Source organism: Dendropsophus ebraccatus, chromosome 1 (genome assembly GCF_027789765.1).
Source record: "Dendropsophus ebraccatus isolate aDenEbr1 chromosome 1, aDenEbr1.pat, whole genome shotgun sequence".
In the NCBI taxonomy this organism is placed as follows: Eukaryota; Metazoa; Chordata; class Amphibia; order Anura; family Hylidae; genus Dendropsophus; species Dendropsophus ebraccatus.
This window is the reverse complement of record NC_091454.1, coordinates 204,342,246-204,359,138: the sequence shown is the minus strand read 5'-3', so window position 1 is coordinate 204,359,138 and position 16,893 is coordinate 204,342,246. Positions and strand designations below refer to the sequence as shown.

Here is a 16,893-nt window from a genome sequence, read left to right as displayed (position 1 = left end):
ACTAGCACTGCTGTATGCAGCATTACCAATACTGAGCCTCCCCGATGTCTAAGGCTAGGTTCACACTGCGTTTTCAGCATCCGTTTAACGGATCCGTTTTTTTTAACGTCCAGAAAAATAGGGTCAGCAACGTTTTTTGGTCCGTTTTGGTCCGCCAAAAAAAACGGATCCGTTTTTTTTTATAATGGAAGTCAATGGAAAAACGGATGCACACAAATGAATCCGTTTTTTGCAATCCGTTTTTCATGCGTTTTTTGCAAAAAACGGATGCGTTAAACGGATGCTGAAAACGCAGTGTGAACCTAGCCTAATCGATAACATGTTATCATTAGAATGGAAATTACACTTGAAGAAGCTGTCTGTGCCAGTAGCGCTGCAGCCGCAGCACAGTGAGGCAGTGTGAGCGGGGTTAACTGCCAATCATTTGTAACTGAGTCGGGAGCAGATCTTGAGCAGCCCTGCAGTTCCTGACACAGCCATAGGTGGCAGCAGAAGGGTAGTGCCACCCTTAACTGCTGCCACTCATGGTACAGTAAAATGTAGAAACTAAATAAAATAAATAAAAATAAATTATTTAAGTAAAATAGTTTTCCATTCACTGACATAAAGATTAGAATATTAGAAGGCAGCAGAAATCTTTCATTATACTTTATGATGAGTATCTTTTTTTTTTTTTTTTTTTTTTTTTTTACATACAGAAAACTACTTTAATGTGATCTTCTTATTGTGGGCATTTTTGGCATATCCATAAGAATAAGATCCATAAGCTGTCACCTACAGAGAGGATGTGGGTGCAGGTCCCCCTATTCACTACTCCTGAACATAGGGTTCAGTGTACAGCAATCCTATGGGAGTGTTCTGTCATTCGGATGTAGAACTTTATAGAGCTGCATTGAGGATATAGATTGTGTGCTTAGAGGAGGATGTGGTACCTGCACTGTATGAGGATGAGGAGGGGGCACAGTGCACCTGGGGCAGGCTGGCTGAGTGCACCAGGGGTTAAGCTCCCAGGTTAGGGCAGGGAGCCCTGCCATTGGTGGATCAGTGTATCTGGCAGTCTCGTCTGCTCACCCTCCCTGCAATGCAGCCACATCCTCACTGCAGCTCTAAGCTCCTACAGGAGAGCTCCAGGGAATTACAGGCAGGGAAGACCCCCTGACATCACTATGGGGGGAGCACTGTCCCAGAAGAAGAAGGCTCAGCCTGAGACGCCCCAGCAGCCCAAGCCCAGCTCTGGGTGAGTAATACCCTATATTCTTCTACATCCCAAACTGGCTGCACACTATGCAGAGTCATGGACTTCTGTACAGATCCTCGCATGCTGGTATATACATAATACTTTTTTGTACGACAGCTTTTGACATTGGTTACTAGACCAGAAGAGCTGACAATCTAAGTACTTAACATTATGCAAGATAGGATAATCGTACGTTATACCAAGTGTATAGTAGTCATATAAGATACTCGGCGGGCTGACGCGTTTCAGGAATTAACTCGTTTTCAACTTATTCAAAACTATCACTTTAGTTTGTAGGATCATTACAGGTCATTTGGCGTTGGGATATGACAGCACATTAAGGCAAATAACAAACTCAGCTCTGCTGCACTTGTATAGGCATTGTTCTGTAATGCTCGTAAACATAATGTACAGTAGTGTTCCTTAAAGCCTTAGGCTGTGTGTACACAGGCAAAAATCTCCTCCATGTGCAGGTCCTCTTAAAGCTGTAGTCAGCACCGTGACTTCCTGGTGTGAAGCTCCTATTGATTACAAAGGGACTGCGCAGAAAAGACGTGACACGTCAGTTTATTGTCTGTTATATCAATCATTAGGATCAATAAGAGATATATAGTGTGGATAGATAAATAGATGGATGGATAGGAGATAGATAATGTAATAAATTGTTCAGTTTGCCTATGTGAGCAGTACTGACACTCCAAAGGAAACCTCACGTATACATTCCTATTCTCAGACATCCAATATTCCAGAAAGCCTAATAACCTGGTGCGTAGATCCAGCATACAGCTGCAATATATTGTGGAATTTCACATACATCAATTAGCTTGTTTTTTTCTTCTTTTTTTTGCCTTGCTCCCCAGTTTTGCTTCTATGATGGAAGTTGGGGTAGTGCCTTAGCTTGGGTAGGGTTTTAAAAATATTTATTATTTCTGACTTAAAAAAAAAACATGGAACAGTTTCACTTTATACCATGTTTGATAAATCTCCCCCTATGTGTTTACCTTCATCCTCAGCACTGTTTGTAATGAGATTTGTTATGTAATTAGGTGATTTGGTGCACAGGGGGCGGTAGTACAGCCCTTGTTGCACCGATCTGCCCACCCCTCTTCATGAATAATCAGGCAACCGGAGTGACGTGACTGCAGAGTGCCACCTAAATATTCATGAAGGGGGGCGAGCAGATGAGTGCACTGCCTCCAATGCACCAAACCCCTTATTCATATATTAATTAAACTGAGGATTTCAATTAAACGGCACTGAGGATAAAAGTAAGAAAAATACCATCACCCACTTGAAAAATTTAGCAAGCCCAAAATAAAACAGCCATGCCTTTTTTTTGCATACCAAGCACAATACATTTCCCACAGTGCAGATCCCTCAGGGGCCCGCTGTAGCATGGGAGGTTTTTTTTTTTTCTTGTTTTTTTTTTGTATTCTTCCTATTTATCGCCTTTAGGGAAGCTGCACAGAGGGCAATGGACTAAGAGAATCACTACACAGAGTCATGGACTAAGGGCCCTATTCCACCGGACGATTATCGTTCAGATTATCGTTAAATCATTCGAATCTAAATGATAATCGTTCGGTTGAAATGCAGTTAACGACTGAATGAGAAATCGTTGATCGCTTTATAAGACCTGAACCTATGTTTATCGTTGCTCGTTCGCAAAACGTTCGCAAATCGTTTGCATTAAATAAGACATCGTTCGGTCGTTCGCTGTAGATACGAACGCAATAGCAAAGAGAAAACTTTTGCAAATACGATCATGAGTAACGATTATCGTTCCATGGAAATGCGTGAACGTTTTCAGGTCTTTCGCAATAGCGGTCGTTTGAGATTGTTAATCGTTAACGATTATGCGAACGATAATCGTCCGGTGGAATAGGGCCCATAAGACCTGGACCTATTTTTATCGTTGCTCGTTCACAAATCGTTCGCATTGGATAAGACATCGCTCGGTCGTTCGCAGTAGATACCAACGCAATAGTCAAGAAATATCGAAGAAAAAACTATCGCAAATACGATCATAAGTAACGATTATTGTTCCATGGAAATGAGTGAACGTTTTCAGGTCTTTCGCAATAGCGGTCGTTTGAGATCGTTAATCGTTAATGATTATGGAAACGATAATCGTCCGGTGGAATAGGGCCCTAAGAGGGTGACTACACAAGGGGCCATGGACTAAGAGGGTGACTACACAGGGGGCCATGGACTAAGGGGGTAACTACACAAGGGACAATGGACTAAGCAGGTGACTACACAGAGGTCCATGAACTAACGGTAACTAAACAGGGGGACATGGACTAAAAAGGGGGGGGACTACACAGGGGGACATGGACTAAAGGGGGACAATACAGGTGAACATGAAATAAAGGGGACATAGAATAAAGGGGGACAACACAGGGGGGACATCTACTGAAGGGGGACTAGCCAAGGGTCACTACACAGGGGGGTCATTTACTCTAGGGTGATGCACACTGATGAGAGAGAAGTTTGCCGCTCTAGGTTCCCGCCCAGGGTACCTTTAATTCGCCCCTGGTTATTATGGTTGGTGAGAATGTAAATATTGGTTCTCCGACCTCACTCTCAGGATATTTTTCCCTGCCCTCTTCTACACATACAAAGATGGAGTGGCTTCTCGGAGTACGGCAGGAATTTGACACAAGGAGCTGAAGTGGCTACTTTCAGTCACAAGTTATACAGAGGGGATATTTTGGGATCTATGTAACTGTAGCTGCCCTTGAGATCGGACAATGCGGCATTATAATCTGCAGTGAGGAACTACAGTAATAATCTAATAAAATATACAATCCCGGCTCTGATACCAGAACTCCACACACGCCCTGCCTTGTGCTTGTTTCCCTCCAGTCATCAGCAGGGCGACGGCCTTTGGTATCATCACATCTGGAAAAGAGAAGTTCCTTTGTTGTATGTTCTCTTTTTGGACTCTGATGATAAAGTGAATGGATTGATAGTGAGAGGTGACAAAGAGACCACATCATGGCGGCCTCATCCACAGACAAAAGGCCTGGAGCCATCACTGATGAGCAACCATGGGGTTAAAGGGGAACCAGCGTGGACTATTAGTCCTAACACTCAACAATTACCAATTGAATTGTCGAGAATAGGAATGTTTGATTTCACCAGTACAAGAATTGTGTCAAGATTTCCATGGACAGAATCCCAGACTCTCTGTGTGAAGGGTTCATACTCTTAGTAGAGCAAACACTTCAGTTATCAGACATTTTTGCTACATCCAGAGGCTGAAAACCTATTGTGATCATGTGCAACTAACACCGGTGGAGGATATGGTCAGGTCTACAACATACAGCGGATATAAGATCCCTATTGCCCAATGTGTTTTGGCCCTTTATGACCTTTAGTCATACCAGCTATGACTAAGGGTCATAAAGACCTGAAACACATTGGATGATGGTGATACCTTTAACTGTTGTATGTGCCTACCATAATAAAGTACAAATTCTTCTACTGGATTTTGTGGATCTTTTTTTCCATTTTCTGAATTACCTTACTCCAGGGTCTGGAATGATTTACCAGAGATTTGTACTTTACTTGCATTAAAAAAAAAAATCTCCAGTCTTCCAGTACTTATCAGCTGCTTTACGTCCTGAACGGAAGTTGTGTATTCTATCCAGTGACACAGGGCTCTCCGCAGCCACCTCTGTCCATGTCAGGAACTGTCCAGAATAGTAGCAAATCCTCATAAAAAAAACCTCTCCTGCTCTCCAGACTGGAAAAAATATACCACTTTCTGCAGCACATACAGCAGCTGATAAGTGCTGGAAGGCTTGAGATCAGAAATCTTCCAGATAATAGAAGAAAATTAAAAATCTCTGGCACTTTTTTGCCACCAGCTGATTAAAAGAATTTTTTTTTTTATTGCTGAACTACCCTTTTAAGACACTGCTATGAGCTGTCCTGAGAGGGATACTGGAGATCCCAACACATTTGTCACTTTGTTCCTCCCTATAATCTGGCCCATAGTTTAGGGCAGAGACCACCAAGGTAGCCATGTTTGGTTGAACACACCTGAATTTTGGCTGTTTAACAACTTAAAAAAAAAAAAATTAAAAAAATAGTCAGCTCAGTACAGAGCAAGCAGTTTCTTCCCTAAACCAGACAAGACTAAATGATCTCATTATATTACACTGATCTTGTTAAAGAGAACGCCTCAGCCTTCCTGGAAGTGCGTGAATACACTGACTACTGGCTGTTACCCTTCCTTTGCCAATAGGGTGTGGCCTACACTCTCCAAAGGAAGCCATACACATGACATCCAAACACTTATCTGGCTGACAGCTATGTCTCCTGATCCCCCATGTGTTCTGAATATAGATAGGGGGGTACGCCACTACCAGACTCTTCTCACAGCAGCTTTTCTCTCCAATTCTCTCTTCAATTGAAATGAATGGTGCCGAGATGTAATACCAGACACAACCTGAGGGGGAGCTGTTTTTCTAATCCTGGATAATCCCTTTAATTTGGTTCGGTGAACACATGTCCAACATATATGGGGCCTTCGGCCTTTGCACTACTTCCAAATCGCAGCATTTTGCATCAGTACAGAGTCAAGGAGTGGATGCAAAACAGGGGGATGCAAATCTTTCCATTATAGTTGTTCTCTCTGTAGGTTGCACTCCTAATACTGACGCACAATACTGACTAAAATACTGCCGTGTGACATTGGCTTCACACATGGAAGACGTTGTGGCAGAATGTATTCCATTCATCCGACACATAGTTGTGTGAGATATCATGAATTTCACACCATTTTTTTTATGCATTTTTTTTTTTTTGCCCTGTGGACTTGTACGCCACCTACTGGCTAAATTGAGAATGCACAATTTTTTTTTAAAAAAAAGTTGCACTGTAGTTCAGAGACCTTCCCATTCTCTCCTGCCCAGCAAAGGGTTACAGTACGGACGGCTGCTGTTTGCTGTGACTTTCCATGTGTCGCCGCACCCTGAGCAGGATGTGCACCTGTCCCTTGTGTGTTTTCTATTGACAGTCGCTGACAGTGTCAGGCTGCCGGGCGTGGCCCCTCTCCTGATGAGGTGTTCCCATATATACACCTATTACAGGAGGCATTCACTTATTATGTGTATGGCCTATTGCATTATCCACAAACACGTCCGGCGAGTCCTCAGCCTCCCATACACCCGGATCTGCTATAGACAATGAGCGACAGGCTGGATTCCCTGCTGAGAATAATGGGGATTATAGGAGCCAGTCATTGTGCTATCATCTGCTTGTCCTTCTATTATTTGCATATAATAGGCTGTGTGTACTGGATTGTATATTGAGGCATTAGGAAGTGATCAGAACCATTAAAGGGGACCCCAGAAGATTGACTGTAATACACAGCCCTTGCTTTATTTCACTATGATGGTGACATGCTGGAATACACAGTCCCATCATGCTAACGCTTTGGCTGTCCAGGCATGTTGGGAATTGTAGTTTTACAACAGCTGGAGGGCCAAGGTTCCCCACCTCTGGTCTAGGGGCACATTAGAGGCATAGAAGCCCCCAACTTTGTAGTGTTGTTCATCTCACATGGGAAAAAGAGTTGTTTAGGTCTCCTCAGGCTCCAGGGTCTGGGTACTGCTATGTTTGGCGGGTAGATTAGCACTTCCATCCAGACCATGTAGAGGGGATGTCCCTTAAAGGGGTAGTTCACCAAAAAAAATCTCTTCTTTCAAATCAGCTGGTGCCAGAAAGTGCCAGAGATTTTTAATTTACTTCTATTAAAAAATCTCCAGTCTTTCAGTACTTATCAGCTACTGTATGTTCTGCAGAAAGTGGCGTATTGTTTCCAGTCTGACACAGTGCTCTCTGCTGCCACTTCTCTCCATGTCAGAAACTGTCCAGGGCAGTAGCAAATCCCCATAGACAACCTCTACTGCTCTCCAGATTGGAAAGAATATACCACTTTCTGCAGGACATACAGCAGCTGATAAGTACTGGAAGACTTTTTAATAGAAGTAAATTACTAATTTCTGGCACCTGCTGATTTGAAAGGATTTTTTTTTTTTGTCAACAACCCCTTTACTACAAAGCAGAAAGAAGACCCCAGCACTCACATATAGGTGCAAAGTTGTTAATTTTATTCCCTCCATCACATGACTTGGCATGAGCCTTCCTCAGCTGTCCAGGCATGATGGGAATCATAGTTTTGCAGCAGCTGGAAAGCGACAGGTACCAGACACTAGGGTAAAACCCAGCGGGGTATAGAGGATGTTATGTGATAGGGCATGCTGTATGGTGTTTGTACGGACTATCCTGATCCTGAATACATTCACGTGCATCAATATTCCCGAGGTTACAGGCCACTTTTACTAGCACACATGCCGCATTGCTGAATGCTGTAATGTTGAGTCACCATTCTACACTGATGAATATGACATCATAGCCCCCTGACTATATGGAGCGGACCCACAGATCAGCACTACATGTGAAACACAGATAGAGGCCTTGGCCTGCTTCACCTACACACCATAGTGTTCGTCTGACTTATCCCCTAGGCACGTGTACATTATAGAACAGACGGTGGACAGGACACAGAGATGGTGACCTCTAGGTATCACAGGAGACCTGCACACTCATACACCTCCACACCAAGTGTGTCAAATGTAACATGGGAGGTCTACATTCCTTACAGGCCTCAGCTGCATTGCTCCTTCATACAATGCTTAAAGGGGTTATCCAGCAATAATCATTTTCTTTCACATCAACTCGTTTTAGAACATTATTTAGATTTGGAATTTACTTCTATTGAAAAATCTTGTCTTCCCATACTTATCAGCTACTGTATGTCCTGCAGGAAATGGTGTTTTCTTTTCAGTCTGACACAGTGCTCTTTGCTGCCATCTCTGTCCATGTCAGGAACTGTCCAGAGCAGGAGAGGTTTTCTATGGGGATTTGCTACTGCTCTGGACAGTTCCTGTCATGGACAGAGATGGCAGCAAAGAGCACTGTGTCACACTGGAAAGAATACACCAGGACATACAGCAGCTAATAAGTAATCAGCCTGTAGTGTGTTTTTGTGTGCGACTCCAAATCCAGGCCTCCACTGGTTAATAAAAGTGATTTCCACGGACGATCTTTGTGTGATTTTGTTGTCAGCACATTCAAATTTGCACAGAACAAAGAGAATATTTCATTCATTCGGATCCTGGATGTGTTATTTTAAATGTTCCCTTTATTTTTTGAGCAGTCTATATTAGCTGAGATGGGAATACCCCTTTAAAGTAAAGTGAAACGTGAAAAGGTTTGAGCAGATCATTGGGGGAGATTTATCAAGCATGGTGTAAAGTGAAACTGGCTCAGTTGCCCCTAGCAACCAATCCGATTCCACCTTTCATTCCTCACAGACTCTTTGGAAAATGAAAAGTGGAATCTGATTGGTTGCTAGGGGCAACTGAGCCAGTTTCACTTTACACCATGTTTGATAAATCTCCCCCTTTAATTCACAATAAATGCTGAATCCATCCCAGAGCCATCGTCTTCATGGAGCTGAGGCGTCATAGGCATACCACGGGATTAGTCTACTGCAGTTAAATAGAGAATGGAAGAAATACCCCGAGCTGGGAAATGTGACTAATCAGAGAGCTATAAATGCTGCTTTATGGCGCCCTGGCTGTGCGCCCATCTCTTGTCAACCAAGTGGAATATAGATCCATTGTAGTCAATGGTCATACCACTTCTCACCACTAGATGGTGCCTGAGCCAATGTGATGTAAAAACTCCACATAAGGTGATTTTCTGCTGTTTATTCTATGAGTCATAGATAGTCACAGTTTAGTTGATCTTCTAGATCTACCAGAAAACTCATTACACAGAACGATTATTGATAATATTTGGCCGATAATCGCCCCGTGCAATAGAAGGCAACGATCAGCTGACATGAACAATGTCGGCTGATCATTGCTGTCGTTTGTCTTTCAACATTTTTAAAGACAAACGACTGTGATAGCAGCGATCTGCTGCCGTCGCTCCGTGGAATAGAAGCGGTGGCAGCAGATCGCTGCTATCCTCTATGGGCTGCCCGGACGATCTAGCGATCACCCAGGCAGCCCCACCACGACTCCCCGCACCCCCCCCCCCTGTACTCACCCGCTTGCTGCCACCGCACATAATAGCAGCGGCAGCGAGCGGGGAACAAGGAGCAAACGAGCGCTGACAGCGTTGCTTGCTCCTCAAGTCACCCCATGTATTAGGGGCTTCAGTGTCTTCTAAGTAAATTTACTTTTGTTCTTTTTTTTTTTTTTTTTTTTTAACCCGGAAAAACATTATAAGCCCTGGCGTCATTCATCATAATGGATTCAATATACCAGCTATGGTTTCTATGATTTTTTTTTTATTTGACTTTTGAACAATTGAAGGGGTTGGTCCACTATCACCACTTTTATACTGTGGAGAGTATGCCACCGGTGAAATTCATCCATCTCGGGACCCCGCCGTGCACCGATCACCGTCTTCTTCGCCCCTCCGTCCAGCAGCTCACATGGCTTACAGCTTGCTCAGCCAATCAGAGCTAAGAAAGCTGTCAGCCATCTGGTGACACCACAGATGATGTCGTTGACACAAGATGGCGGTGGCCGAAGATTCCCTGATCGACAGGGATCACATAAAGATACGTTTTAATTAGAGATGAGCGAACCTGGAGCATGCTCGAGTCCATCCGAACCCGAACTTTCGGCATTTGATTAGCGGTGGCTGCTGAAGTTGGATAAAGCCCTAAGGCTATGTGGAAAACATGGATATAGTCATTGGCTGTATCCATGTTTTCCAGACAACCTTAGAGCTTTATCCAAGTACTGCAGCCCCCGCTAATCAAATGCTGAACGATCTGGTTCGGATGGACTCGAGCCCGAACCCGGTTCGCTCATCTCTAGTTTTAATGCTTACGCTTGGGGGGACATAGGGAAGGGGGCCATACTGCAAATTAAAGCACATTACAAGGTTATATAACTTTGTAATGTGTTTCAATTGCCAGGGAAATTTTTTTTTGCCGGAGTTGTCCTTTAATGATTCATTCTTTATCTTTCATCATTTAAAGGTTACCTATCATTTAAACAAACTTCTGACAGGTCATAGCGACATGTCAGAGGTTCGTATTGGTCGGGGTCGGGTGCTGAGACTTCCCGACGATCGGTAGAATGAAGGGACAGACGCACTCAGCAGCACGCTCTGCCTCTGCATCTCCGCTCTTACTGCTAATGTAGTGGTGGACGGAATTATAATGGAGCCCTCCGGTCCGGTACAGCCATTACTGGAAGTTCCATAAGTCTCCATTATAACTCAGTCCCCCACTGATCACTAGATCTGGCTGATTTTGGTCTCAGACAGCAACCATTCACGGCTCATACTGAGAAACAAGCCCTGAGCTGTGATGGGCGGCTATCTAAAACAAGAATCAGACACACTGACAGATTGATAAATTTGGGCTATTGACTTGTATGTAATCTTACAGGCGCGCTGTCACTTAATAGTTAAACTCAATCAGTCTTCATAACCTTAGGCCTTAATGTTGACTATGTGTATGAGGGGAATGTGCGGAATTCTCCTTGAGCCAAAATATTCTAGGAAAAAAAATGCAATGATATTTAATGCATTTAGACCTCAAAAGTGTCAGAAGGACATCAATAAATCTCCCCAACTGCATTTAAAGAGGTTGTCCGGGAAAAATACACTTTTCCCCTATTCATACGATACGGGAGAAGTAAGAGCTCATGGAGGGTCCGACCTCCGTACCCCCTGCCGATCTCTGTATTGGGCCCCCAGACTATTTGATATGAATAGAGCCATGGGTATGCCATGTTACTCGGCTTTGTCTGGTGGCTCCATAGGAATGAATAGAGCTACGGGTGACAGTTAACTTTTCCTGGATAATCTCTTTAAATTAATGGATTAACTGCCTTCACAAAAATCCTATTAGGAGAAAAGTCCACCACTTACCCCCTACAACAGCTGGTCAAAATAGAAAAGAACTATAAAGAGTGTCTCTCTCTGGAGGACCAAGCTTTATACAGACAGTGCATTTATTTAGTTGGCATCATATAATACTCCATTTCCCCTGTGGAGGAGCTGCAAGGGAATTAAATACTTTTTAAATATGTACTACTGGGGGAGCACACAGGGGGGCTATATACTACTGAGGGAGTGCACAGGGGACTATATGCTACTGGGGGAGCGCACAGGGATCTATATACTACTGGGTAAGCGCACAGGGGTCTATATACTACTGGGGGAGCAACAGGGGGCTATATACTACTGGGGGAGTGCAACACGTTTACTAATGATGTTCAGCTCGGACCTTCACCTGACAAAAGACCCCGGTAAGTGCACCTTCACTAAAAGTTGTTGAGTAGCCCTGGCTTAGGGAAACAAATGTCCGCCTGTCTAGAGCTGGGCACAAAATAAGTCCTATATTTTATTTGGAAACACAAAGTTGGGCCTAACTATTGTGCGAGGTCCCAAAGAGGGGGCTTACTACTGTGTGGAGTCTAAAGGGTTCTATTACTGTTTCAGCGCACAAGGGGGTATTGTGAGCAGTAGTGGATTATAATAGGCCCGTTCCGGGCGGTAGTCTGGGGCTCTGAGCTCCTGGGGGGCTCAGGCCTACTGAACAGCCCGGGGCCTATCGTAAAGTTAACCTGCCGCTGATTGTGAGTGGGGGGTACTGTGAGTGTATAGAAGTGGGAAAAAGGTAAGAGCGTACTGAAAGTACTGAAGAGAGTACTGAAAAAGTGAGGTGGTATTAAGATGTTTGTGCGGCAAATTCTGCAGAGACGAGTCATGGCTGGATGAATTCTTCATGGCGGTCTCAGCTGGATGGAGAAGAAAAGAGAAAGTGAAGGACTCTGATCAGAAAACACCTCACCAGTGAGTCCCTAGATATAACAGTATTATAATCATTTATACACTACATGGGTACTATATCAGGGTAATATTGATCTGTGCACAGCGCTAATAATATGGTGATAATATGAATTACGATTTTGGAGGTATTATTTGAGAAAGATATGGTGGTAATATATGGTGATGGTGTGGTGGTAATATATGGTAACACTATGGTGGTAATATGCAGATTTTTTGTAGTTATAGTATGTGATCAGGTGGTGGCAGAATTTTTGACCCTTTCTTATAAATAATATTGGCCTTGGTATACTTTCCTTATTCAGTATATTGTTCTGCAACAGTATGATGACATATCTGCTTGTTGTGTGGCGGCATTATTTATAACTGTATGCCTGTTATTTAGAGGTATATTATCATTCATAGCTAGAGATAGATAGATGATAGATAGATAGATAGATAGATAGATAGATGATGATATGACCGGTGGTTGTGACAGCTCAGCCAAAGATGTAAGTGTCGTGATGACAGTGCTAGTCCAGCACACAGGTGTGATGTTGGTACCTGCTTTGAGTAGTGGCTGACTGTATTCCCCAGAAATGGTTGGTGACCTGCCGGGTTGTGATGGGTCCCTTGGGCTCTTATCACGGTAGTCCTGAGTGGCAATTGACCCACCCGGACTATCGGTACCGCTACCCACAGAGAGGGGGCATATAACCCAAGGTGTGCGGCTAGTGTGTATTCTTGCTGGTGCGGAGAAAAGGATGACTGAATCCTCGTGATATAAAAATATAACAGCTTTACTGTACAGTCTCTTGATAGTACAAAACACTTTTGTAGCAAATAGATACAGACTGTAGTGCTTTTGTGTGCTGAGGAGATGCTTGAAAGAGTAGAATAGAGTAGAGGTAGTTGTAGTGGTGCTTGAAAAATTGAGAGTAGAGTAGAGCAGCATAGAGGAGAGGAGTTTGTCAAAGGAGTCCCAACCCAATGTAGAAATGTACTCTGCCGGAATTTGAGAGAATACTGGAGAGTCAGAATTTTACTTGTGTGTAGACTATAATCTGACCACCTTGTGCCCTACCGTGTCGAGCTTCCCGTCCTAATAGGGTGATACAAGCCTGAGCCTTGGTTATCTGGATGAAGCTAAGCTTCCGAGCCTTTCCAGTTACCTGCACTGTGAAATAGGATACGTAGACCTTCTGGTAGCTTTGTCCTGTCCAGGCTAGTTCCTCTTTTGTATCAGGATACTGCCCTGCACCTTTTAGGCTGGTTCACAGCATAGGCTAGGATGATCCCGACTCTTCTCCCTCTGTAGTGTCTAGCACTGCATAGTAGATATAGTAGGAATACTGAAAAAGCGGAGTGTCTCTAGTTGCATCTGCATACATGTGTCTTAGACTCAACTCACTGAACACACTAAACTGACTTCCTCCCACACAGGGCTAACTAACTACTCCCATAGGGGCTGTGTGTGTGTGTGTCTGTGTCTGTATGTGGAGAGCAGGGATAGGCGAAGAAGAAAGAGCATCTCCTTTAGGTCAGCACTGAACACATGGTACTAAAACAACAACAGTAACCCATCGCTAACTTCAGCTGCGCAACCAAGAACAGAGGAGTATAAAGAACACTGACATCTAGTGGCGAAACTACAGAATACTAGCTTCATCACCACTTAACCTGGAGTGAGGACTTCACGACAGGTGCCTAAAGCACTTAACAGTGGGACACCACAGATAGATAGATAGATAAATAGAAGATAGATCGATTGCAGATATGTTGCAGCATTTTAGAAAATCATATCTGCCTTCTTACAGAAACAGCACCACTCTTTTACTCTGTTTGTGTGTGGTATTACAGCTCATCTCAACATTGAATTGAATGAAGCCAAGTGGTAATACCACATACACTCTGTCGATAGGTGTGGCACAATAGGTGAGACATGTCATCCTGGATATGCATACACAGAGGCACAAACAAGCATTCAAGAATAATGTGGTGTCATGAAAACAGTAGGCACTAGAGAGAAGCGCTTTGTTGGCTTGGCGGTTGGCTTGTATACTGTCTGCCTTTGAACTCAGTGCCGTTCCACTCCTGGTGCCTGGAAAAGCTGGATCCAGTCCTAGGAAAGTTTCCCAGGAACCGGATCCAGCTTTTCCAGGCACCCTAAAAGGAGAGACACTGAGTTCAAAGGCAGTCAGTTGACAAGCCGACCGCCAAGCCAACGCAGCACTTCTCTTCGTTAATACTGTAAATTCGCTCTACATGGTACCGTTTTTGGTAGGGTAGGTTTGTTGGAGGAGATGTGGTCCAAACCTATGCTTTGCAATTTCCCTGGAACACTCATTCATTCCACAGATAACATCATCATTTTCCATTAATAATGTAATTGTGTAAATACCCGGACACTCAGAAACTATAGTAACCTGAGACCAAACGTTAAATGGATGAGAGATTCCACTTGATGAACCGCCAACAGCTGCCATGGTGCAGAATGTGTCATCCAGCGTGCTGGTCACCCTCTCTGTCATTGCCCCTACAGCTGTCTCTTGTTGTCAACATTCCCATTTAATGAAATATCTAACAAGATTCTCAAGACCTGCTGTGGCAGACAGAGCTGCTGGTATGGGGGGCACAGACAAAATACAAGGACGTGCAGGGACGGACGCCAAGAAAGGAAAAGAAAACTTCATCTATAGTTTTGAACCGATGGGTCAATAGATGGTGTCTGCTGTTTTCAGCAATTTCCCTCCATTAAAGGAGAGGTCTGGTGAAAATTAAAGTATTGTATTGCCCCCCAAAAGGTATACAAATCACCAATATACACTGATGCTTATAAAGTGCTTTTTTCCCTGCACTTACTACTGCATCAAAGCTTTACTTCCTGGATAAAATGGTGATGTCACTTCCTGGATAACATGGTGATGTCACTTCCTGGATAACACAGCATAATAAATAACAGGAAGTGGGGAGGGGCTTACCATGTGCTCTGTGCAGAATAGACAGCCTGAGCCAGTCTGCCTGCTGAGGATGATCCGCATTGCTCATTAAAGTTAAATCAAAGCTCTCTGACCACAAATGAAGCTCTTTTCTTACTTCTAACATAGCGCCTTACAAAACCAATGCATTAGTAACCCCTTCTCCTCCACATACAATATAGTATGTTCTTTACAATTTTATGAAATAAAAATTACATTTCTTGGATCCTTTTGCTTATCATCCCCGCCTCCACAGAGACATGTAGTGGCTGTTTAATCAGATGGACGATATATCGTAAAAAATATTATATCGTAAAATATTATATAGAGTATAAAATATAGAAAATCACAACCATATGGGTGGGTGGAAGGCTGGGGTGTCCTTTACTGCTTGCTGGTAGGTACTGGGTGATGAGTACAGCAAAACCTCGCCCAGCACACGATCGACTCATCCATCACTTATTAGTATCCTGTGGGTTGCTTATCAGTCTATTCTGGCAAGAAAACCCCTTTAAAGGGAATCTGTTAGCACCCGGACCAGACCCAATGTGCTGACAGTGTAGATGGCTGGCCCCTTGTGAGCATGGTACCTGTAGTAAATGCATCCATGCTTTGGGTATCCCACTGTAACCAAGAGTCAGTAGTGGCTTGAGAGGGGTAGTGGCTCAGCGTTTGTGCCGCACAATCGCACGCCTCACCACTACTTTCTCTTTCTGCTGCATATTTACTGCTGGCCGGCCTCCTGCTCCTTGATGTCATCATCGTGGTGTGAGCATGTGCCACTGCTGGCATGAGCCACCGAGGAACTGAAGCCAATGCCCTTAGATGGGATGCTCAGTGCGCGAGAGATGTCAGGAGTGCACGGAGTCAGGAGTGCACGGCTTGAGAGATCAGCACACTACGATGATGACAGCATCGAGCAGGAGGCCAGCCAGCAGTAAATATTCATCAAAAAGAGAGAGGAGGAAGTAGTGGTGAGGGGTGCAAAACTGCGGCACAAACTCTGAGCCACTACTCCTCTTTGACTCTTGATTACAGTACGAGACCCAAGATTATATAGAATCTACCGCACCGACGCATTTACTACACGTACTGTGCTCACAAGGGGCCACCTACACTACACCGTCAGCACCTTGGGTATGGTACGGGTGCTGACTGATTCCCTACAAGTATTGTAGTGCCTGTCAATCTAGTGGCACCAGACAGTGGTAGGCAGCAGACAGATGTTGCCTGGAAGGATACAGCAGATGGAATCTACATAGGTCAGTCAGGTGGGAACAAACAAGTGGTAAGTAGCTAAAGGCAATTTATGATCGGTGTTAGCTATAGTGGGGTGCACAGTTTAACAGAACCCTGGTGTTTACCCTAGACCACCTTACGATGGTTACTGTCAGGGCATTTCCCAGGTCAGGGTCTCCTCAATAGTCTCCATAGTAAGGCACTAAACCAGCAGGAGAAATATACATTGACATCATTTGAGGCTCTTAGTAGCGGCCTGTACAGGGGGAATGTAATATTACATGGCAGCTGTGTCTGTGTCATTCATCTATGATGATATGTTACATCGAGTTATAAATACTTTGTACTTCTATAAGTAATAGAGGCCAAATTATATTATATGATGTGATTTCGTCTTTTTTAAACGCCAGGCACTTTAATGAACTTAGAAATCTGCATCAAAATCCGCGCGATATGGTGCGGAATTGCCTTGTACCCCGTCAAACCTCATTTGAATGGTGGCCTGATCAACAAACTCAGGGCCCTATTACACCAACAGATATCTGACAGATTTTTACAGCC

The 16,893-nt window shown here is 43.9% G+C and overlaps 1 protein-coding gene across 2 annotated transcripts in view; it reads left to right on the top strand.

The window, feature by feature from the left end:
- Positions 1-1,114: 1,114 nt before the first annotated feature.
- The window catches only part of TACC1 (transforming acidic coiled-coil containing protein 1), a 61,860-nt gene continuing 46,081 nt past the window's right edge, over positions 1,115-16,893 (top strand). Inside the window, exons 1-2 of one of the 2 annotated variants that reach the window (XM_069945214.1) lie at positions 1,115-1,237; positions 12,047-12,142. In XM_069945214.1, the coding sequence (XP_069801315.1) occupies positions 1,167-1,237; positions 12,047-12,142 (167 nt within the window). In that variant the 5' untranslated portion in view covers positions 1,115-1,166. The remainder of the gene's footprint in view (positions 1,238-12,046; positions 12,143-16,893) is intronic. The other variant, XM_069945231.1, reaches the window with a different exon arrangement.